At 46.0% G+C, this 22,653-nt stretch overlaps 1 protein-coding gene and 1 long non-coding RNA gene across 2 annotated transcripts in view; one reads left to right on the top strand and one right to left on the bottom strand.

Moving 5' to 3' along the window:
* Window positions 1-9,840: 9,840 nt before the first annotated feature.
* LOC106831045 (uncharacterized) lies at window positions 9,841-21,550 on the bottom strand. The gene is made up of 4 exons (XR_006523595.2): window positions 21,011-21,550; window positions 19,941-20,125; window positions 16,856-17,022; window positions 9,841-11,281 (listed from the first exon to the last, which is right to left on the bottom strand). It is a non-coding gene; the product is annotated as an uncharacterized lncRNA (long non-coding RNA).
* Window positions 20,658-22,653, top strand: part of JAZF1 (JAZF zinc finger 1) — a 321,045-nt gene continuing 319,049 nt past the window's right edge. The window contains exon 1 of the mRNA XM_044765506.2: window positions 20,658-21,087. Within this exon, the coding sequence (XP_044621441.1) occupies window positions 20,973-21,087 (115 nt within the window). The 5' untranslated portion in view covers window positions 20,658-20,972. The remainder of the gene's footprint in view (window positions 21,088-22,653) is intronic.

The following is a 22,653-nucleotide window of genomic DNA, read 5'->3' as shown; positions in this document are numbered from 1 at the left end:
TTTCTTCTTCTTTTTCAAGATTGTTGGGACGCTTCTAGGTCCTTTGAAGTTCCATGTGAATTTTAGGACCAACTTGTAAATTTCTGCAAAAAAAAAAATGGCAGCTTGGATTTTGATAGGAATTAAGCTGATCAATTGGGGTTGTATTGCTATAGATCAATTTGGGGAGTATTGCCATCTTGATAATATTAAATCTTCCAATGAGATGAATTTTCCATCTAGTTAAGTCTTCTTTAATTTCTCTTGACAGTCTTATTTTATAGCTCTCTGTGTCTACATCTTGCGCTTCTTTTGTTAAATTTATTCCTAAGTATTTTGTTCTTTTGATGCTATTGTAAATGGAATTGTCTTCTTAATTTTGTTTTCAATTATTTGTTGCTAGTGTATGGAAATACAATTGATTTTTGTGTATTGATCTTGTATCCTGGAATCCTGCTGAACTCATTTATTAGTTCTAACAGATTATTTGTGTGTGTATCAATTCCTTAGGATTTTCTGTGTATGAGATCATGTCACCTGTGAATACATAATTGGCTTTTGAATGTTGAATTTGCCAGTCAAAAAGCCTGCTTGCATTGGAGTGGAGAGAGTCTTGCCAGTGAGCAGCAAAATGCTCATCTTGTTATTCAAGAGAAAAAGAAAGTTTCCATCTTGGGTATTTGCTAGAATGTCTGATTAAGCAGCTGCTCTTGAACAGAGAAGATTTTGCCTCTGGGGACTTTTAGTAATGTCTGGAGACACTTGGTTGTCACAACTTGGGGGCGAAGGGGGAGAGTTGATACTGCCATCTGGTACATAGAAACCAGGGATGCTGCTAAACATCTTATAATTGACAGGACAGCCTCCCCAACCCCAACAAAGAATTATCTGGCCCCAAATGTCAATAGTGCTGAGGTTGAGAAAACCTAGATTAAATATCTTCTAAAAACGTCCTCTTCTCTCAGTGGGACCTGAGGTACTCTTCTCAAATCTGCAAGATTCTAAAGAAGTTTGGAGTGAAGTTCAGGAAATGATTTCTTAGCCCCAAGGGACTGCCTGACAGAGGTGGAGGCAGTGACCTAGGCTCTGGGTCAGCAAGTTCATGAACAATTGGACCCAGTAGTGCGTAATCTTTAGGAGACAGAGATTGGCACTTGGCACAGAACACAATGCAGCTGCCCCAGTTCCTGTGGCCATGTGTCACAATTACTATGGCATCAACATGGGGTATTAGGTTTTGTGGAACTTGATGCTTATACAGTTGGGAGGAGGGAGCTCTTTAAGAAAAAGAATACAGCATTAGACACACGGACTTGGTAGGAACCCGTGCAAGTTTCAGGGCCCTGAAACTGAAGTGACATTAGCTTTAGGGTGAATCTGCCTCAGAGCAGAGGTGGTACCGAGGGCAATGGGACCACCTGTAAACTGCTTCATCCTTCCTGCTTTTCTGGAGAGCGCTTTAGCTGATTTGCATTAAGGAAACTACAAGCAGTATGGTGTGCTTTATTTTCCTACTCATATAATTTTTTAACTTTCTTTGGTGAAAACTATCTAAAGTTCTGCAGTTTGGCTTTGAAATCAAAGTTGACAATAGCAGAGAGATAATAGTCCTAGAGACTTAAAAGCAGGTGCTAGGTGGTTAGTCAGGACAGCAAACAGCTTTATGTATATATATGGATAATATACATTTCCAAAGGTTGCAGGATGAATTTAGTACTTAAGAAGCAGGCTTTGCAGACACAAATGAGTCAGGTAACCCACATTGCAACTGAAGCAGAGAAACGTACATTTTTGTAGTTCAAAGCCTTGTTATTTCACATGTATGTAGCACTTTGTATCTGCTGAGTGTTTTCTAGGCTTTGATTATTTCTTTTAATGATCTGGTAAGGCCAGTCCTGGTGGGTATCAGTGTCATTTCAAAGATGGGAAGAAGGAGAGAGAGGCTACCAAAAATGATGCAAAGGCAGGAAGAGGGGGATGACGTAGGAGGACAGGCTCAAAGGATCAGGAATACTGGAAAAACCCAAGGGAGGGCATGACTGAAATGGCTGCAGCTGTGACCATCGAGGAACCTGCTTTTCTAGGCAGTGGAGAGGGAGGATCTTTCAGAGTTCGAGAGGGAGAATTTCAGAATCAGTAAAAGGACATATGACTGGTCTCCCTTATGAATTAGCACACGGAACAGGGAGAGGTAATATTTAGCCAAATGCATGAAATGAATTTGGCCAAATTTACGAATGGCCAGGCCATAACTAACTACCACGAGAGTGCAGAGTTCTCTCCATCAATGTCAGAGAGGAAATCCAGGCCCTCTGGTTGCAAATTCCCTTAGTGCCACTGTCCCAGACAGAGTCCAGGGAGGGCAGGCAGTGGACCTGAGCCATGCATGTGTCACATCTGTGTCACTGACTGGTCAGACCCAGGTGGATTCCTGCAAACCACTGAACTCCTCCATGGTCAGTTCAGAACCAACCGAACATTTAGATTCTTTCCTAATGACTTAAATTCCAGCATTATAGTTATTCATGTTTAGATAATAATAATGGCTGGCACTTAGTACTCAACGAGTGCCGGGCCCTGTCCTAAGCACTTAAAGACATTAACTCATTTAATCCTCACAACAACTCTGTGAGATAAGTACTTATTTGACAGATGAGAAAACTGAGGCCCAGAGAGGTTAAGTAACATGCCCAAGGTCACACAGCTAATAAATAACAGGGTCCCTATTTGACCCCATGCAGCCTGTCTCCAGAGTCTGTGCGCTGTAACTTCTTCTTTATAATGCTTTATTAGGAGACTTTAAAGTGTTTTCTCATTTTGTTATTTAAATAGAAATACAAATGAACATTTCAATACTTCCATAGCATTAGAAAAATGGACATTGAGCAAGCTATTTTTAAAGGAGGGAGAATAACTTTCATATTCTTATCTCCAGGATCACCTACACCCTGTATGTTCTTCTTTCTGCTCCTAAATTGCTTTGGAACTTGTTATTGTACTTGTTATTTTCTCAGTTATAGTTGGCATTCCTGGGGCAAGTCCAGAAAACACTTCTGTTTTCCTCCACTGATTTGTGACCTACTTGAGACAGGGACCTTTTAAATACAAAAAATACAAAAAATACAAAAAATCAGACCAGCCACGTCGCTGAGTTGTTAAAGTTCCATGTGCTCCCCTTCAGTGGCCCGGGTTTATAGGTTGGGATCCAGGGCACAGACCTACTCCACTCATCAGCTGTGCCATGGAGGCATCCCACATACAAAAAATGGAGGAAGATTGGCACAGATGTTAGCTCAGGGAAAATCTTCCTCACCAAAAAAAAAAAAAAAAAAAAAAGTCATCATCTTGTGCCTTGCACAAGGTAAGCATTCAATAAAGTTCATTGAATTAATGCAGTTGAGTTAAACACAATCCAGGCAATGGGTTGGTTATAATTTGACAGAAGAATCAAAAGATCACTCTGTGGTAACACTGTCTAATAGAACTTTCTACAATGAAGGAATTGTTCTATATCTGCACTGTCTAATGGTGTAGCCACTAGCTACATGTGGCTACTGGGCACTTGGAATGTGGCTAATGTGGCTGAGGAACTAAATATTTAGTTCTATTTAATTTTAACTTTAAATTTGCATAGCCACAGTTTTACAGTATTAGGTGTGTAATCAAATAAATCAGTTCAGGTCCCTTTTTCTAAAACCATTGCCTGAGATTCAGGGCCTTTGTCAAAGTCAAGGACCCAGTCCTAGCAATCATAGATACTTGGCAAAAGAGAGTAAAATGATATTACCTTCAAAATGATTTTATGATAATTGTGCATTCAGAGCATCTTAAGTAAAATAAAGTTTTGGGGGTTTTTTGGTGAGGAAGATTGGCCCTGAGCTAACATGTGTGTCAATCTTCCTCTATGTTATATGTGGGTCACCACCACAGCATGGCCTTGATGAGCGGTGTGTAGGTCTGCACCCAGGATCCAAACCCAAGAACCCCAGGCTGCTGAAGTGGAGTGCAAACTTAACCACTGTGCCACTGGGCCAGCCCTGTAAAATACAGTTTGTAAACTACAGAGACAAAGATCTATCAAAATCTCAAATGTACATCCCCGTTGAACCTGCAATTCATCTTCTAGGAATTGCTTCGGTTCTGAAACACTGTCAGGTGCATGTACAAAGATAGTCACTGAAGCACTATTTGTATTAATAGCAAAGACAATTGAAAAGTGCAGATGTGGGAAGTGGATTACGCAAACCTTGGTCCTGTGGAGGGCAGAATAATGGTTCTCCAAAGATGTCCACTTCCTAGTTCCCGGAATCTGGGAATATGTTACCTTACATAGCAAAAGGGACTTTCCAGACGTAATTTAGTTGAGAGATGAGGAGAGTATCCTGGATTATCCACATGGGCCTAATGTAATCACAAGAGTCCTTATAAGAGGGAGGCAGGAGGAGCAGAGTCAGAGAGAACAAGATGTGATGACAGACACAGAGGTCGGAGTGATACGATTGCCAGCTGGGGCCCCGAGCCAGGAATCGGGTGGCTTCCAGGAGATGGAAAAGGCACAAACATGGATTCTGCCTGGAGCCTCCAGAAGGAACGCAGCGCTGGCAACACCTTGATTTTAGCCCAGGGAGACCAGTTTGGGACTTCTGACCTCCAAGACTGTAAGATAATAAATCTGTGTTCTTTTAAGCCACTAAATTTGTGGTAGTTTGTTACCGCCGCAATGGGAAACTAATACAGGTACTTTCATACAGCAGAATACTGTGCAACCTTTAAAAAGAATGAAGAACACCTGTAGGCTTTCACATGGAAAGATCTCCAAGATGTATTATTAAATGAAAAGAATCAAGGTTCAAGACAATGTGTGTATCATGGTACCGGTTGTTACAAAAAACACACAGGCCCACATATTTCTGGAAGGTGAAACAAAAAATTAGTAATAGCGATTGCCCCTGGGAAGGGGCGACCTGGGGAAGGGGTGCTCAGTGTTGGAAGGGAGGGTTACGTTTCACAGTGTGCTTCTCAAAACTGCCATACATTTTGAGAATTGTCACTCAGTAGAAAGTCCATTTCCACACCAAATTCTTTGAAGGACAAGCTAAAGAATCCACACTTCGCCCTATTGGCATTTTGCAGGTGTGTCGCTCTGAACTCCAGGGAAGAGTAGATAAATAACATTCCCCGACATGAGCAATTAGCTGCTGGGTGTAAGGACTGCTAATGTGCGCTCCGGAGCAGCCAGACTTGAAGGTCAGATGGAAGCAGAGAGAAAAAGCCCAAGGTCGTTGCGGAAAAAATAAACCCTCCCTCAGGGTCCAGAATGAGACCATTCAGAAGGAGGAGATCATGCTTCTTTCCCAGAAGTGTGCTAAGAAGAAAGTGCCAGAAGGGGATTTTAGGTTTGTGAGCCAGGAACCTAGAACAGGAAACCTAAGAAGATGGTGAGGTTAGAGCTAAGTATTAAGTGTGAATTGCAGAAGAGAGGAAACAGCCCACAGCCACCCCTGCAAACTGGCCCAGTCGCCTCCCACGGCCAGCAAGCCGTCCTGTCCGTGCGCCCGCAGGCCTCGCTCTCGGTGGGGACCGCTCTCCTCTCTCTGTAGCCAGGCGCCTCCCTTCACCCAGTGGGTTTCGATAGGCAGCCTTCAGGGACCCTGACAGGCCGGACGTGGCCCTAGGAGAGAGGAGGAGCCTAACTGTGGGGGATGCTGGGAGCTAGCTTTGGGAAAACATGAAGGAAAGGATTTTCAGTTTAGGTCTGAGATGTGGAGAAACAACTTGTAGGGCTCAACATCAGTTCAGGAAGTAAGGCGATGACCTCTGACCCCTGGGATCCAGGGCTTCTTGAAGCAAAGGAGAAAAGAAGAGAAACCCCTGAGGTCCTCAAAGTACAATTGCTTAATATTTAATCCTTCTAAACCTGAGTTTATTTATCTGTAAGGTAGGAATACGTAACGGTACTTACCTCTGTTGAGGGTTGACAGGGCTGGTCACCGTGCTTGGCAAATGCTGTGGCACTGACTATATTACCTCCATAGTGCACTATTAGCTCCCTCAACCTCCACGACAGCCCTGGATGTGGGCTCGTTACTGTCCCCATTTTACAGATGGAGAAACTGAGGTGCAAAGCACTCAAGCAGCTTGCCATGGTTATCCAGGAGTTCAGCAGTAGAGACAGGCGATTTGGCATTATAGGTCACACGCCTCTTGTGGTAAATGTGAAAAAGATGACGGTTGTCATGACGAGATCATGACTGTCATGTAAAGGTACCGTATTCCCATTTGTATAGCTAAATAAACTGGAATTTGGAAGGATTAAGTTTCTCAAATGTTATGTAGCTGTGCTTTTGTGACCTGATGTGTGGGGCTCTGGTGCTCCCACCAAGGGGATCCAGACAAATATCACCAGGTCACCTGTCCTAGTGACAGCTCCTGCATGGCTGTGTGGGCTGGTGGGAGCCAGAGCAAAGGGACCCCCTAAGCATGTCCGGAGAAAGGACAGGTGCAGCAGTAGCCTGAGGTGCCCCGTGCTGCGGGGACCCCTCGCATGTGTTCCCGGGATGGAGGAGGCTGGGTGAGCCTGGTGTGGCTCCAGGGCAGGGGCCACAGCAGCGTGGTACTGTGGTGGCAAAGAGACCCTACACAAGCCACAGGACTCTACAGTGATGCTCCCAGGGGCAGATGTTGACACTGGCAGGAATGGAAGCTGTCATGGGGTCCTCAGCCATTCCTTGTCTCCTTTGGGTGAGAAGGAGGAGCCTGTGGGAGCTGAGACTCAGGACAGGAGCTATGTTCCTCATCGGCACTTTGCCTAAAGATCTAGCACGGTGGGCTGGGCAGCCACCTGCTAACGCTCTCACTGATGTCCTCGACTCACCGAGGCGGCTCTTCGAGTTAAATGGAGTTTGAAAAGCTGTCTCCAGCTCAGCTTTAGGAACCACAGGAGAGGGAAAAGTTTAAAGCTACACCACTCCTAAAAGGTAATGAATTTAATATCTGGCAGAATGTAGGAAATGTTCTTGTTTTGGAAATGGGCTCATTTATTTGCCAAGCTGGTAGGTCAGGCTTACTTTTGATGTTTTGTTTTATTTTTCCAGTTTTATTGAGATACAGTTGACATATAACACTAAGTTTAAGATGTACAACACCATTATTTGATACATGTGTATATTGTGAAATGATCACCATGAAAAGTTTAGTTAACATCCATCACCTTGGATAGTTAACAAAGATTTTTTTCTTGTGATGAGAACTTTTAAGATCTACTCTCTTAGCAACTTTCAAATATCCACAAGAGTATTATTAACTATGGCCATCATGTTGTACATTACGTGCCCTTATTTATCTTATAACTGGAAGTTCATACCTTTTGACCACCAATTTCCCCAACCCCTACGCCCTGCCTTAGTAACCACAAGTCTGAGCTCTCTTTCTATGGGCTTGCTTAAATTTGAACTCGTTTCTTTCTTCTTCTCTTTCTTCTTCTTTTCCTGCCTTAATACTGAGTTTGCTTTAGTTTTGCAAATCTATAAATTGCTTTTTGAAAGTTTTACTTTATAAAAGTCAGCCTTGGTGGTCTAGTGGTTAAGATTCGGCACTCTCACTACCACAAGCCGGGTTCATTTCCTGGTCAGGGAACCACACCACTTGTCTGCTGGTTGTCATACTGCGGCAGCTGCGTGTGGCTGTGCTGCTGAAAGCTACGCCACCGGCATTTCAAATACCAGCAGGGTCACCCATGGTGGACAGGTTTCAGCGGAGCTTCCAGACTAAGACAGACTAGGAAGAAAGACTTGGCCACCCACTTCCAAAAAAATTGGCCATGAAAACCCTGTGAAGAGCAGTGGAGCATTGTCTGTTCTAGTGCCAGAGGTGAGAGCAGGGTTCAGGTCTGCTGTGCACCGGGTGGCTAGGAGTAGGAATCGACTCAAGGGCACTAACAAACTTTACGAAAACGTTTTGGTATGCAGTTGACCTGTTTTGGTTTCCATAAACATTTTTCATTGGCAAACACTTTATTTTTCTTAATCAAATGATGATTTGGGGAAACAAAAGAATAAAGGGGGAAAATGAAGTGAGGGCTAGAGATTGAGTAGGAGTGATGCCTGCCACAGTGGTCCTCTTTGTTGCTTCTTTCACATCTGCAGAGAGATTTCCACTGGAGGTGGTCCTGGGGTGGAAGTAGGGGCTGGAACACCATCCCTAGTCCAAGGCAACGGTGAAGAAAGGCAGAGGCAAGGAGGAGGTGTCCATGAGCTGATTATATTTTATACCTGCCAGAAGATCTTGACATTTAGATTCAGGAGGCCTGATCAAACAGGGAGGCCTCCAAGACTTAGTGTAAAGACAAGAGGAAGTCTCATATTGGTTCCGACATAGTGCCATGGATCTCTCCTTGCTGCCATGACAACAGGCCGAGAGCTCTGTTAGGATACCTCTTAGACCTCAAGCTTTCAGTCTACCCTGTGGACTCCTCAGTACTACCCTGGAGTAGAAGGACTTGCCTTGCCACCCCGTCCCTGGTTTCATGTGGATAATTCAGCTTGGTGGAGACTTTAAAGCTTAATCTTTCATGATCCAGGCCAGGGAACCTGAGTGAGTTGTGTACATCTCTGTTGCATGGCTTCTGGTCAACAATTATAAAACATTGAACAGATCAAAAGGATGATTACACTGAATGAATATTTTGCATTTGAATACGAGTAATAAAAACCTGAGAAACAGTGCTTTAAATAAGACTGGAATGATTTTTCTCACAAAATGTGAATTCCAGAGGTAGTCAGTCCAGGGCTGATGTGGCAGTTCCAGAACATCATCGTAGAGTGTGGTCCTTAACCGCGTGTTCGTAAGATAGCTGCTGGAGCTCCAGCTATCACATCCTGCTCTTGGAAGCAGAAAGGGAGAAGGGCCAAGTGAAAATGGTGCCCAGCAGTTGAGTCAGTATGGTTTTTAAGAAGCTTTCCCACAAACCCCATGCAACAACCTTCACTTACATCTCAATGGCCAGAATTCAGTTATATGGCTACCCCTATCTGCAAGGGAGGCTGTGAAATGTTGGCTTTAATCTGGATGCGTTGCTTCCCTTGACAAAATCTGTTAGTAAGGAGCAAGATGAGGACGGATATTGGATAGGCACCTAGAAGTCTCCGCCACAAGATGCTTGTGAACGGATGAAAATGTGAGTTGCTGAAAATGACCAAATATAACGTGGCAGGAACAAGGCCAGAGAAGAAGCCAGAATTTCCTAAGGTCTGTTCATTAGCTCCCAAAGGCTGGCAGATGGTACTGACTGATAACAATACTACTGATCCAGCATAGATGACAAGCCTACACAAAAGGGGGTGAATGACACTGCAATTGGGAACAAAGAAATCAATTCCCGGGGTTGCCACCCCCTACTCCAAGGATGGAACCCATGAAAGGCAACATGGGAATAAATTAGCTACTACTTGAATGAGCATGCATAATTTCATTGGTTTGAATGTTGGCTTGTTTTTAATAAATGCATATTTAAACGAGAATATTATGTCGGTTAAATTTATTTCGACTCTCTCCACCATTTTCAAGTAAATCCTTCATGCTTAATAAACTGCTGCTGCTGGTTAACTAAGCCAAATGTAATGAATTTTTTAGATAACTGAGACATTCTTTTAAGCAACAATTAACAAAAAATTACCAAGTATTAGTGGAGATCTTACAAAATCTTCCTGCCTGTTTCTGCAACATATATTAAATTATTTAATATAATGGAATATTTTTGACTGGCTGCTACTTGTGTACAAAACTTTTCTTACCATTTCCCACCTGTGCACCATCTGCCACACACACACACCCCCACTTTCTCTCAAACTCCACCACAATATACAAGGAAAGGAATTTTTTTTATTATTATTAAGAATTTTTATTTTTCCTTTTTCTCCCCAAATCCCCCCATATATTTTATATTTTAGTTGTGTATATGTATACTTTATATGTAATTGTGTATATATATTTTTTATATGTAAAATACGTATATTTTAGTTGTGGGTCCTTCTAGTTGTGCTATGTGGGATGCCGCCTCAGCATGGCCTGATGAGCAGTGCCATGGCCGCACCCAGGATCCGAACCAGCAAAACCCTGGGCCGCCGAAGCAGAGCACGCGAACTCAACCACTCGGCCACAGGGCCAGCCCCGGAAGGGAAATTTTGATGGAGTCCTGATGTCTTCCTGTTTTATGGAGGACAGTTTAGAACCAGCAGGTCCTCAGGCATTTGGGTTACATTTGCATTTTTTATAACTTAATTAAAATATTGAAATGTATTTACCTCTAAATCATCACCCTGAATTGCCATGCTGCATGAATTCTGCTTTCGTGCGCAAGCGCGTGCCTTTTTTGGTATGTCTTATTCCAGCAGCCCCCTTTTAACTTGCACTTTGTAAGCCCCCTTTGTAAACTGCTGCACTCTGGTCAAACCAGAACACCTCATTTATTAGCCTGTGGGCAAAGGAAAAGTAAAAGGTTCTGGGAACTCTCAAATATCAATGGTGGGTATGTAAATTGGTAAACCCACTTTGGAAAATGGTTTGGCAGCATCTACTAAAACTGAACATAGGCATAATCATGGACCACAGACATGTCCATCAACCTAGTGACACGGCATTATCCAAATCCCCATGCTAGGACCCACTCCAGCCTTCCTTCCCCTACAACAACTCAGGCCTTGTTGTTGACACCCTCCCTCCAGCAGCATCTTCTCCCATCAGCTGATCAGAGGCAGCCCGCCTCAACCCAACAGAGGCTGCTCACGGCTGGGAGCTTCAGTGGGAAAGATGAGGAGACTTGAGCAGCTTCCTGTCAGTGAGCAACTTGAACACTACGTGACGTTCCCACCCTTTCTCCAGAAACCTTCAAACTCTATGCCATTTAGGATGACCTCTCTATCAATATCTAGTACTATAAAGACAATTTGAACTTGTTTGGACAGTAAAGGTAAGTCATTGGGTCATGTAAATGCAAAGACCACTGTGGGCTTCAGGCACAGTTCTGTGAGAGCTCTAGTTCAGTTTCTCTGAAACCTCTCAACTCTGTGTTCTCCCAGGTTGGTTTCATCCTCAGGCAGAAGTCCTTCATGGGCATACGATGTCTGCCAGCATCAGCCGAGCTACATTCTTTCTTGTTCAAATGAGGAGACGTGAGGGGCCTTTATCCACACAGCCACTGAATAAAAGTTCTGAGCTTAAATCTTGGGACCTTCTGGGTCCACCTCCCGAACCAGTCACTTTGGTAGCAAGACTCCATCTGCCTGCAGAGTTGAAGCCCCAAGCCCTAGATAAGAAAAGAAAACACAACAAACAAAAATGACTCCCGTTGCACCTTTTCCCAGAATAATGGGTGCTTACACTTACTGTGTCTACGTAACTAAAAGGATGCACTCAGATGGCTCACCCCAGAACAGAGAAGGTATGCTCCAAAGTGATTCCACGTCCTCATGATATCTTAGGAACAGCAATGGTTGGTAATTTTAAATGCCAGCTTCCCTCCTAAAGCATACAGTTCTGCCTCACTGCTGTACCAGACTGTAATACCCATCCCCGTCTGCAAGAAACCTAAGGACATTTGGTGAGGAGAGATGACCAAAGGCCATGACATCTGCAGCACTGGACTCAGAGATAATAATAATAATGCCTCTTGGGCCGGCCTATTGGCACAGTGGTTAAGTTCACATGTTCTGCTTTGGTAGCCCGGGCTTCACCGGTTCTGATCCCGGGTGTGGACATGGCACCGCTTGTCAGGCCATGCTGTGGCAGGCATCCCACATATAAAGTAGAGGAAGATGGGCACAGATGTTAGCTCAGGGCCAGTCTTCCTCAGCCAGAAGAGGAGGATTGGCGGCAGATGTTAGCTCAGGGCTAATCTTCCTCAACAACAACAACAACAAAATAATAATAATGCCTCGTCCTTGATTGGCATTTTACAGTTTCCAGTGTGTTTTCATATTCAGCATCTCATTTCATCCCTGGGAGCTGGGTAGGATCTGTACTGTTATATCCAGTTTATAGATAAGGAAATCTCAGAGAGATTGAGTGACTGATTTATCCAAAGTCAACAGCTTGTAAGTGATAGAGCTGGCACTGGGATCTAGATCCTTCTTTTTTTTTTTTTGGAGGAAGATTAGCCCTGAGCTAACACCTGCCACCAATCCTCCTCTATTTTCCTGAGGAAGACTGGCCCTGAGCTAACATCGGTGCCCATCTTCCTCTACTTTATATGTGGGACACCTGCCAGAGCATGGCCTGACAAGCAGTGCATAGGTCCGCACCCAGGGTTCACACCCAGGATCCGAACCCATGAACCCTAGGCCGCTAAAGTGGAATGTGTGAACTTAACCGCTGTGTCACCGGGCCGGCCCTGGGATCTAGGTCTTTTTGATGCTGAACTTTTGTAGCGACCTTTCCTCTGGTTAGTCTGTTGGACCAGGGTACAGAGTAAGAAAAATAAGAAAGATGCTAATCCAGGTGTGGTTCGGAGGGATGGGAGACTGAGGAGGGGTTGTCTGAAAGGAGGATTCCTCTGCTGCAGGACTTTGGTGCATGTGAGAGAAAAGATAGAAAGATCTTTTCAACCTTCGTTTCTGCCCTGTTTTTGGTTTTCTTTCCCAATTTCCTTTTTCCTAACTGTGTTTCTTTCTCAAATTCTCCTCTCTGGTGCAACTCTCTCAAATACAATACCAAACACTTTCCATGGGCAGGCTCCATTCAAGAATCAGTCCTAAAAGGAATCCTGGAGGGGTCAGGGGACAAGGTGGGGAAAGATGGGGGCATACAGGATCAGGAAGGGGGGGTCAGAATGAGGATGGTGGAAGAAAGAGAAAGGAGAAAGAAATTGGAATCATGCACTGGCTCTGACACCAAAGATTAACTGTCATCTAAATGTTAGATCACTGTATACGTTTTTTTTTTTTTTTTAAAGATTTTATTTTTCCTTTTTCTCCCCAAAGCCCCCCGGTGCATAGTTGTATATTTTTTTTAGCTGTGGGTCCTTCTAGCTGTGGCATGTGGGACGCTGCCTTAGCGTGGCTCGATGAGCGGTGCCATGTCCGCACCCAGGATTCGAACCGATGAAACACTTGGCCGCCTGCAGCGGAGCGCGCGAACTTAACCACTGCCACGGGGCCGGCCCCTACTGTATACATTTTTAAAAAGAACTAATGCCTTCAAGGCGACATGACCTTGAACTGAAGACCCAGGAGTGGGGACGTGCATAGATTGGGAAGGCCAAACCTGCTAACTGAAGAGTTTTGTTAATTACTTTAAAATATAACTGGAGACAGCTCAGGCACTATAAAACGTATTTACATGTAGCACTCATTTTAGGTAAATTTGGAGTTATCACATACCCCCCTTGTTGAAAATTAATTTTCTTAAGACTCTGATCTGCATTAGGAAATATGGAAAGAAATTGCCAACCAAGAAGTGTTAGAGCCTGGAAGAAGCCCTTACCAAGTATTTCTTCCCTCTGATACAGTCATTACCTGAGCAGCTCTGACATCATCTTCCAGCTCTGTTTAAGGCACACAGGGTCCTTTTTGAATTATTTGCACCGAGAATTAGAGTGCATCGAATCTCATGGTAGTGAGAAATTTAGAAATAATTAATCTGGATACTCTTTGGGTGTTGACAGTAAAAGGAATCTAATTTTTATACCATGACTTGGGAGAAAAAAGAGAGGTTGCAAATGGGTGGGCTCATGGGCCAGATGGGGCTCGCAGATGGAACATGTTTGCCTCCCAGTGTTTTGAGAGAACAGTGCTCTCCAGTTCACGACAGGTCCCCACCAGTCACACAACACACACATGTGCACTCAAACACTGCCCTCTGTTCTCATCGCTCCCCTTGCCTGGCCTTTAGGGCTTCCGAGGTTGAGATGGCTAAGATTAAAAAAAAAGTCATTAAATATATAAGGCACTACAGAGAAGAAAGAATCACTTATGTTGGCAAAAGCATAATGAGATGAAAATTATAGAAAGGTAAATCTAGTTATAAAACCAAGGGGAAAGTCCCTCCTTGAAAAATTAGTGGTGTCTAGGCCCATTTTCGGAAAGGCAAAGCAGCCTTCACGTGGGTCTAGCTCTGGAAAAGAAGGGATTGAGTTTCAGAGACTTTTGAGATGGCATTCAGCAGGGCTGTTTGTTCTATGACTCTAGGAATTAAAACTACAACAGAAAATACGATTATGCCAAACAATTGGTTGAAAAGCAACACAATTAGAGTCATTACAGACTGGAGACAAAGAGCATGACAAAAGCTCAAGAGTCAGCTTTCCACATGATAGGTGATGCCTGTGTTGCCCGCTCCACCCCTAAAATCAACAGTAGGAAGGTACACAATGAAGGGTAAGTCAGGAACTTTACCTTATCCTTTTGCTGAAGAGCAAAACAAGGCTATCTTTTCAAAGACTTACTTTTCTATAAAGTTCAAGTTTAAAATAAGGTATTTAAGACCAGTAAACAAGCTCAGCAACAGCAATGAAACGACCTTCCAAAAGAGAAGTAAAGGGAAAAGACAAAGCAAGAGCCTCAATACCTGATGGAGGCCCCAAGCCCTCTCCATCATCATACCCCATCCTGACCCTCAGTACCCAGTCCGAAGTGCATTAGGCAAAGTAGGATGCTCTTGCCCCTCAACCTTGGTGTCAGTGATGTATGTGAGCATGGTCCTGCCTGTGTCCAAGAGCCCCACTTCTCCCCCAGATTCAAGGAGAGAAAAGGGAAATGTTCTATATCACCTAAATTGAAGTATTGATGTTAAGAGCCAGGACTCTGGACTCACACAGACCTGAGATGAATCCTAGTTCCAGCACCTATTAGCTTTATGGACCTCAGCAAGTTACTTTATTTCCCTGGGTCTTGTTTTTTTCTCATCCATAATTAGGGCATAATGCATTTATCTATCTCATCAGGTTTAAAAATTGGTCTATGTTAAGGCATCTAGTCCAATGCCTGACATGACAGTAGGCACTCTATGAATGGTGGTAATCATTATTTAAAATAATCACCATAATGAACTTGAACATCTGTGAAAGGGAAAGGTGTCTTACTCAGTCAAATAAAAGGGGAGCTAGTGTCAGAACTCATGTCATGGCTGAATGGCTCCATGCTTATCTCTGTGCAGTTGAACGGCTTTGCCTGCATCAGCAGAGACTACGAACTCGTGCCGTCAAAACCAATGAGACAAGCATTTTGTAAGTGCCTGTTAGGGGCATGGTGCAGCGACGCTGTGCTAGACCTGACAAGAGGTCTCGTCAAAGGTTGGGCCACCATCGTGGGAAGGTATAGCTGTTGCAATCTATCCAAGGTGAGAGATGATTGAAGACTATCTTTCATTGATGCTACATAAGAGAAGAACAGTAAAAAATTGTTCGAAATTGCTTCAGCATTGAAAACTGAAATCTCAGCACATTGTCTTATCACAGTGCTGAGCTGTACCCCCATACAACATTTATTGAGCACTGTGTGCAGGCACAATGAAAGACAGTCTCTTTTCTCAAGGAGACTAGGATCAGGGGCAGTAGCCTCCAAGGTGGAATGCATTCACCCCAGGATGGGGGCCAGGCAATTCTCTGGGGTGTGAAATGAAAATATTAGACCTTCCATTTCTGTTTTTAAAAAGCTCATCTTCTTAAAGTGTCTGACTTGTTTTATAATATACATACTATAGTTGAATAGTAGTGCCTGTACATAACTTATAAATAATAATATAAATATTCATGAGATCAAGATTTCAATTTTTTTATTGATGGGGTTCTTGATCAAAAAGGTTTGGGAACTACTGGTCTAGAGGGGATGGAAGGCCAGTAAGCCAACAGCCAAAATCTAATGCAGAGGGAGGTTGGCTGGAGCACAGATGATAAGCATCCAGCTCAGCAGGGAAGGAAGAAGAGGCAGGATGCAGGGAAAGCTTCTTGGAGGAGGTGACAGGCTGAGTTGCTGAAGTGTGTATGGTGGGATGAGAGGGGAGAAGGAAGAATGTTTCAGGCAGGCTACATAATACATGCAAAGTCTGGGCAGCCTGTGAGTGCATTTTGTAAACTAAAATAAAGTCCATCTTGAATTGTAAAGTTATGTTAGGGAACAGCAGGAGGTAAGGTTCCTGCAGAGATCCTGTTATGATGGTCATTGAAGAGGAAGCTTATTCTGATGGCAAAGGTTGGTGCTGAGGGATTCTAGCTGGGGAGGTGAGATCAGATCACGGAACAGTGTTCCTAACTTCATCCTCTAGCCTAGTCTCCACCGACGCTTGTCTGAGTCTTACAGGAAAAGGATTGTAATAGTGGGAGGTGGTGAAATCTTAAAAAGCCAGGACAAAAAAGATGCTAGCAGCCTTTGAAGGGAGAGAAAATCCTCAATCCTGGGCATTGCTGGGTGAGCATTGGTAATGCCTAAGGACACATCTATGGGCAAAAAGGTTGTGCAGTCTTTTCCAAGCATTAGTGCCTTAGTAACTGAATTATAGTCAATAGCAACAAGAGTTATCATCTGAGTGAGCCAAAGCTGGAAAGGAGGGAAATGGCAGACACCAGAGCAACCAAGAGGACAGTACACAGAGTCCCCTGAGCCAACCGTGGCAGGCTCCTAGAACCAATTCAGGAGGACCCTGCAAAAGCATTTGGTGTTCCCTCAAGCGAGGAGAGACTGTACTTGTCTTATTCAAATTGTATCCTTTGTAGCTTGCACAATGGATCAGGACTGCAGGGTTGTACAAATCCTGGGGTCACTGTCCATGCAGTTTCCTATATAAATAACGCTTTTTGGAGTTGTGCACCAAGAGCCCTGCATAGATGTTCAGTCAAGATATGTTAAAGAAACGAATGAAATACTAATTGCTTGGCTGTTCTTATGACCTTATTTAAACCTGCAGGCTGGGCTGGCCAAATCCCATCAGATCTGAGTGTGGAGCTATCATCCGGATGGCAGTGTGGCAGACTGCAGTAGCGGAGTAGAACTGTGTTGCTCAGTTAGAACGGCAGTCATCAGCTGGGTATTTCACTAATCGAGTTCTGGAGAAATCCTGCAAGGAACAGGAAATGAAATGCCATAGCTATGTATACAGTCAGTAGGGCAGAAGCAGCCAGGGAGAGCTAAGGGGTAATGCCCATGAGGCTTGGTCACTGGTGGTATCCTACTAGAGAATCCCCTTTACTTATTCTAAGGGCAATCCTTAATTCCAGGCACAATGAGACTAGGGGCCAAAATGAGAATTAATCGTCAAAGAGTGGATGAAGCTGATTCATTTCTGAGCTGGAATAGAATCTATACAAAGAACTTGAAGACTTTGTTGCATAAATATTAAGCAAGAAAATCTGGAACAGACATTGTCATCTTTGGGAGAAGGTGGGGCCTAAAGAAAACACCCTGTCAAGGCAAAGGTTGCGGTTGGTAGGAGTGGCAGCCTGAGTCCTCAATAGCTGGGGAGCATCAGACACTCTTATAAGTGGCCAGAGACTGGCATGAGCTGAAAACGGCCTGGGTTGGTGATCTGCTCAGCCTACATAATGGTGGCAGTAAAAGGAATACCTCAAGCCACTTAAGAACCTGTTTACATCCAGTAAACCTGAAAAGCACCTGAAAAGGGGCCTGGGGAATAACCCAGAAAGCCTGAGAGAGCTAGAGTTGAAGGTAGCATGGAGAGTAAAATTCAAAATAGGATCCAATGTTCATACAGATCCTCTCGTAGTGCTAACAGATGTCCTTGCAGGGCACAGGAAGTACCCAGTTTTGATTATCAGTGTATCCCTAAATTAACAGAATCGTGTATGTGGAGGCCAGACAACTACATGAATCAGAAGCCTTCGGTGACTTTGATTGGCTCCGTTAGATCAATGGAGTCACAACCTCCTGGCAGCTGCCCCATCCTGTGGGCAATGGCCATGCTAGATTTTGGGAGACTGCTACTGGATTCCAAATCATGTGTAATGATAAGCACCAAGCTATGGGGCCACTAAATGTCCATATTTTGTTTGGGGCTACTCATTGGGAGGCACAGTGCTCTGGGGAGAGGCAAACGGTTTCCAAGAAAAGGGTCTTAAACTCATGGAATGCTTCTAGTTCACAGCCACCATCACTTCCTTCTGACTCCTCAGTTCTCTTACTGTCTCTTTCCTTTGAAATATTTTTAATACCCAAAGCAGGCAGACAAATGTTTTTTGTAAGTATAGAGGTATATCAGCCATCACTTTCTCTTGGACATAATAGGTTGAAGAGTTTCCTCTATATATTTTTATAATGTTGACCTCATCTGAAGGGACACCCTGGAAACAACTATTTTTAAATTTAAGTACATAATGGTAAGCATGTCATTGTAAAGCCATTTTTTAAAAGTTTGCCTGTGGTTACTTTATCTTTGTCTTTTTCTTGTCTGTTGATGCCTTACTGAATGCACTATGAATACAGGGAAACTAGCTGTGTGTGCCTGGAGAGAACTCACTCCATGCCTCTGGCCTCAGTTTACTGCATCTACAAAATAGTGGGTTTGATGGCCAGAGTATCTTCCAGATCTAAAAAACCATGATTATGTCTCTCTTACAAAGCCCAGAAATACCTAGTGTGTGCGGATTAAAAAAAAAATTGTGTGAGCAGAATGTCATATAAGTAAAGCTTCAGTTTACATATGAAGAATTAATAGAGTAGGTTATTCTATGCAAAATAAACTGATTATTTCCAAAATATTAATAATTACCCAAGGGAAAGAAAAAAAATTTAAAATCTTAAAAATCAAAATCTTGATTCATTATTTATAAATTCTTTTGGCTCTTTTCATTAAAAAAAAATCTATTTATTAAATTTGGCCTATCAAGCTTTTATTTTAAGAATACTGAAACTGATAGCAGGTAGTGGAGACCTATGCATTAGTGAAACTCAGACTCCTGACTTCCTTCATCTTTTACCTACACATTTCCAGTACTTTGCATCTCTGAGCTCTCTTGCCTGAACCACCTCTCTTCCTCTCCACACTCTCTGGAGTTCATAATTCCACATAGTTTTCCCTCCAGAGGACAGAGTTACTCCTTCTCCAAAACTCTTGGTGCTTCCCAGATGCTGCAGAGTCGGGGTGCCTAACACGCATCTCTAGGGGAGGCTGTCTTGGCATTGCATTTCCCTGTCCTGTCCCTTGCTGTGGTGTGTGTCTGCCAGATATTCTGCCTGCTCTCAGCTAAAGGCCTTTCCAGACTGGGCAGCTGAATGCACTGCACAGCTGCCAAATTTCTAATTCAAAATCTAGAATTCTAACTCCTGCTCTTTAGACCCCTGTCTGGCCCTGGCTTCAGTCTCCCGCCAGTGCCAACCAGGTCCCTGGCTCATTATAAGGCCCACCCCAGCCCTGTCCCCACCCCCAAGTGAGCCCAGAAAACCATTTGAACTTCAATGGCACAACTGTCCCAGCCTCACCCAACCCAACTCTCATCTCAGCACAAGCTGGTCAGCTTGTGACGGGAAACAGAAGAGATGGGCACGAAGAGGAAAAGCCATGGGTGAGGGGACTCATGACCCCCAATTGCTCTGACTGTCAGATTGTTAAACTTTTTATGGTGCCTTTAACTACTCAAGTGAAAAGCCTTAACAATCCTATTATTACAAATAACACTAGAGATGAACATAGTTTACGGAGAAGGGAATATTATTTCTCTATGTATCTGCACCAGAGGGTCAGTAAAATTTATCCTAAGGAAAAACGCTAAATTCAATATACCTGCATTAATTTAAAAATGCACTGTTGGATCATAAACTGTTGATAATGTGTAATGTTCCTTAGGCACCCGGAAAGTGCTATTGGAGAACACATGCTTTACAGGTAAAAATATCAGTGCAATTGTGGGTGGAGGTGGGGACAAGGAGGTAATCAATTCTTAGCAAAATGCTGGTTTTCAGAGAGCCTAACAAATTCAACTTAAGTGCTTAACTGGTCAACATTATAGTTTAAATGCTCACCGGATGGTATGATCTTGATTGATCGGAGCGATCTCTTCTCTTTTAAATGAAGAGTAAATATGTCCCTTGACCCTGTTTCCACTCCTTCCAGCCTTAACCAATGCACTGTCCTTTCTGCTGTGACAGTCTTGTTCCCAGGGACACAGATGGGTTAATGCCCAGACCTGAGATGGGGCAGTGGGGTGCTGTAATTTGAGGGAATGAAATCATTTTAGTTTTTGTTTTCCCAAAAGGAGCAGGGAGTATAACAAAGGTGGTACATATGTAAAACACACGCAAATGCACTTGACAATCAAGTACTCTGTTTTGAAATTTAAATAAAGCTAAGATTTTCTTCTGGCCTAGAGGGAAACTTCATTAAAATCAATTAGTTAGTACAAACCTCCAGAGAATATGGACTTTTTTTTCAAAGAAAGTTTAAGGAGTAAGGTGCACACACAATTACCTTTCTTGGGTCCCCTGTGAATGTGAGTGTCACACCTAGACAGGTGGCCAAGTGCAAACAAATGTCCCCGAGAGGGCCCTGGGTAACTCCTGGAGCTCTCCTGGCAGGGATGCATGTGTAATTAATAGATGTGTATATGTCGAGAATGTAATATACATAACCAAGGAGGCTCCAAAGAGATTGCACCTATTACCAACTGTGAAGGGCAGGCCGAATGAGATAAAGTTGGTGGCAGGCGCTCCCAGGTGAGGCCTCGGTCCAGGAGCGGAGGTTGGGGCCGCACAGCTGTTGCTGCGCGCCCTGGTCCCTCCTCCCAGCTGCGGCGGCCTCAACCCCCACCCCCACCCTCCCCCCGCCGCTCCCGACGCCGCCACCGCCGCTGCCGCCTCCCCTCTGCCTCCCGGTCTCTCCTCGCCCTCCTTGCATCGCTCTCGCCCCCTCTCCCTCCGTCCCGTCCTCTCCGCTCCCCTCACCCCGCCTCTCTCCCCCTCCCCCAGCCCCTCCTCTCCTCACCCCACCCTGCCTCCCTCCCTCCGCCCGCCCGGAGCTCGCAGAGCCGACACCAGGGGGGCTCTCGATGTAGCACCATGACAGGCATCGCCGCCGCCTCCTTCTTCTCCAATACCTGCCGATTCGGGGGCTGCGGACTCCACTTCCCCACCCTGGCCGACCTCATCGAGCACATCGAGGACAACCACATCGGTAAATGGCCCGGGGGTGGGCGGGGGTGCCCGGCGCGCGGAAACTCCTGCCTAGGCGAGAACCCCAGAATGGCCAGGGGTGGCCGGGAGGGAGGGAGGCGGCGGCGGGGCGGGGAGGGTGTGTGCGAACCCGGGGCGTGGGGGTGGCGGGATGCGGAGGGGCGAGGTGCCTGGGGTCTGGAGGGGGGAGCCGGGGGAGGGTGGGGGAGGGGGCTGGCGCCCCGAGGTGCCGCGGGCGGGCTGGGGGATTCCGAGGGGCGTGCGTGCCGGCTGCGAAGTGGTGGGAGTAGGGGTGCGCCGCGGCGGGGGCGGCGGGAGGAGGGACCGGGCGGCGAGGAGATGCGGCGGCGGGGCCGGGCGCCCGGGGAGGGGGCGTGGGGCGGAGGGGGCGGCAGGGCCGGCGCCGGGCAGGGGCGCGGAGTTACTTGGCCCGGGTGGTCGGGGCGGCCCGAGGCGCCGGGGGCGGCGGAGGGTGGCGGGGGGCGGGCACTGCATGCCGCCCGCCGCTTCCGCCCGGGCTCGAGCTGTCAGGGCTCGGCGGCGGCTGCAGCCTCTGGGAGGTGGGAGCGGGGGGGCGGGGGTGGCTCCACCGCGGCAGCCATTCCGCTTCCTCCTCCCGCCGCCGCCGCCACTGCGTCCTGTCAGCGCCGGTTGCTAGGTGTGGTGCGTTGGGAGGGGGCCGGAGCCGGCGGCCGCGGGCGGAGGAAGGGGCACTCGCCGTCTCCCCCGGCGGGGGCAGGTTCACCGGACCGGGCCGGGGACACGGGCCTGGGGACCCTGGGGGACCGCCCCTGCCCCGGCCTGGCGTGGACGCCCGGGCGCTGCGGGCTGAGGTCCCGGGTGCGCCTGCGGGCCGCGCCCAGCGCCCTAAGGCCGAGCTGCCCCGGAGGCCCCTGCGGTTGCGTCCGGTGGAGAGCAATTCCCCGGGGCGCGCTGCCGGGCATTTAAATGCGCCCCAGCTCTGAGATTTGCCTTTCAAATTGTGCTAGGCCCGAGGTGCGCCGGCTGCGCCCGCGATCACAGCGGCGGCGGCCTGCGCAGCGCCCCGGGCGCGGGGCCGCGGTGGCCGCGGGGGAGGGGGCACCCCGCGAGGCGGCTGCTTTCTCTTCCTGCCGAGGACCCCGGGCCTTCAACAAGTCCTTTAATTCACAGAAGTCCTTGCACACGTTACACACTCCTATCTGGAGCCCCTGCCAGGGGAGATGGGTCGGGTTCATCTGGCTCAGGCGATCCAGCCACCTGCGGAAGGTGTGGCCGGTGCCGACGAGTTGTCCTCTGTGGGCTGGAAGGGACCGCATGATGCCCCAACGGGGCTGTCTAATCCAGAGAACCTGTAAATTGCCCCAGAAAGTCATTTCCAAATGAATGCTATAGATTCAGCCATGTGGATGCAGCTCACGTTTCTACAAAGTTGAGGGAATAAATCACGACTGCTGTGTATTTATGCACGAATAAAATGAGGCCGAGCCTTGTGCTTCTTTGCTTAGTATAATGCTTTCTCTTTGCACACAGTGGGTGCTTAATAAGCTTTGAATGCTAGTTTAGAATGGGGTATGATGGGGCATCT

The sequence above is a fragment of the Equus asinus genome, chromosome 1 (assembly GCF_041296235.1).
Source record: "Equus asinus isolate D_3611 breed Donkey chromosome 1, EquAss-T2T_v2, whole genome shotgun sequence".
Classification (NCBI taxonomy): domain Eukaryota; kingdom Metazoa; phylum Chordata; class Mammalia; order Perissodactyla; family Equidae; genus Equus; species Equus asinus.
Note: the sequence above shows the minus strand (reverse complement) of the source record. Positions and strands in the feature narration are given on the sequence as shown.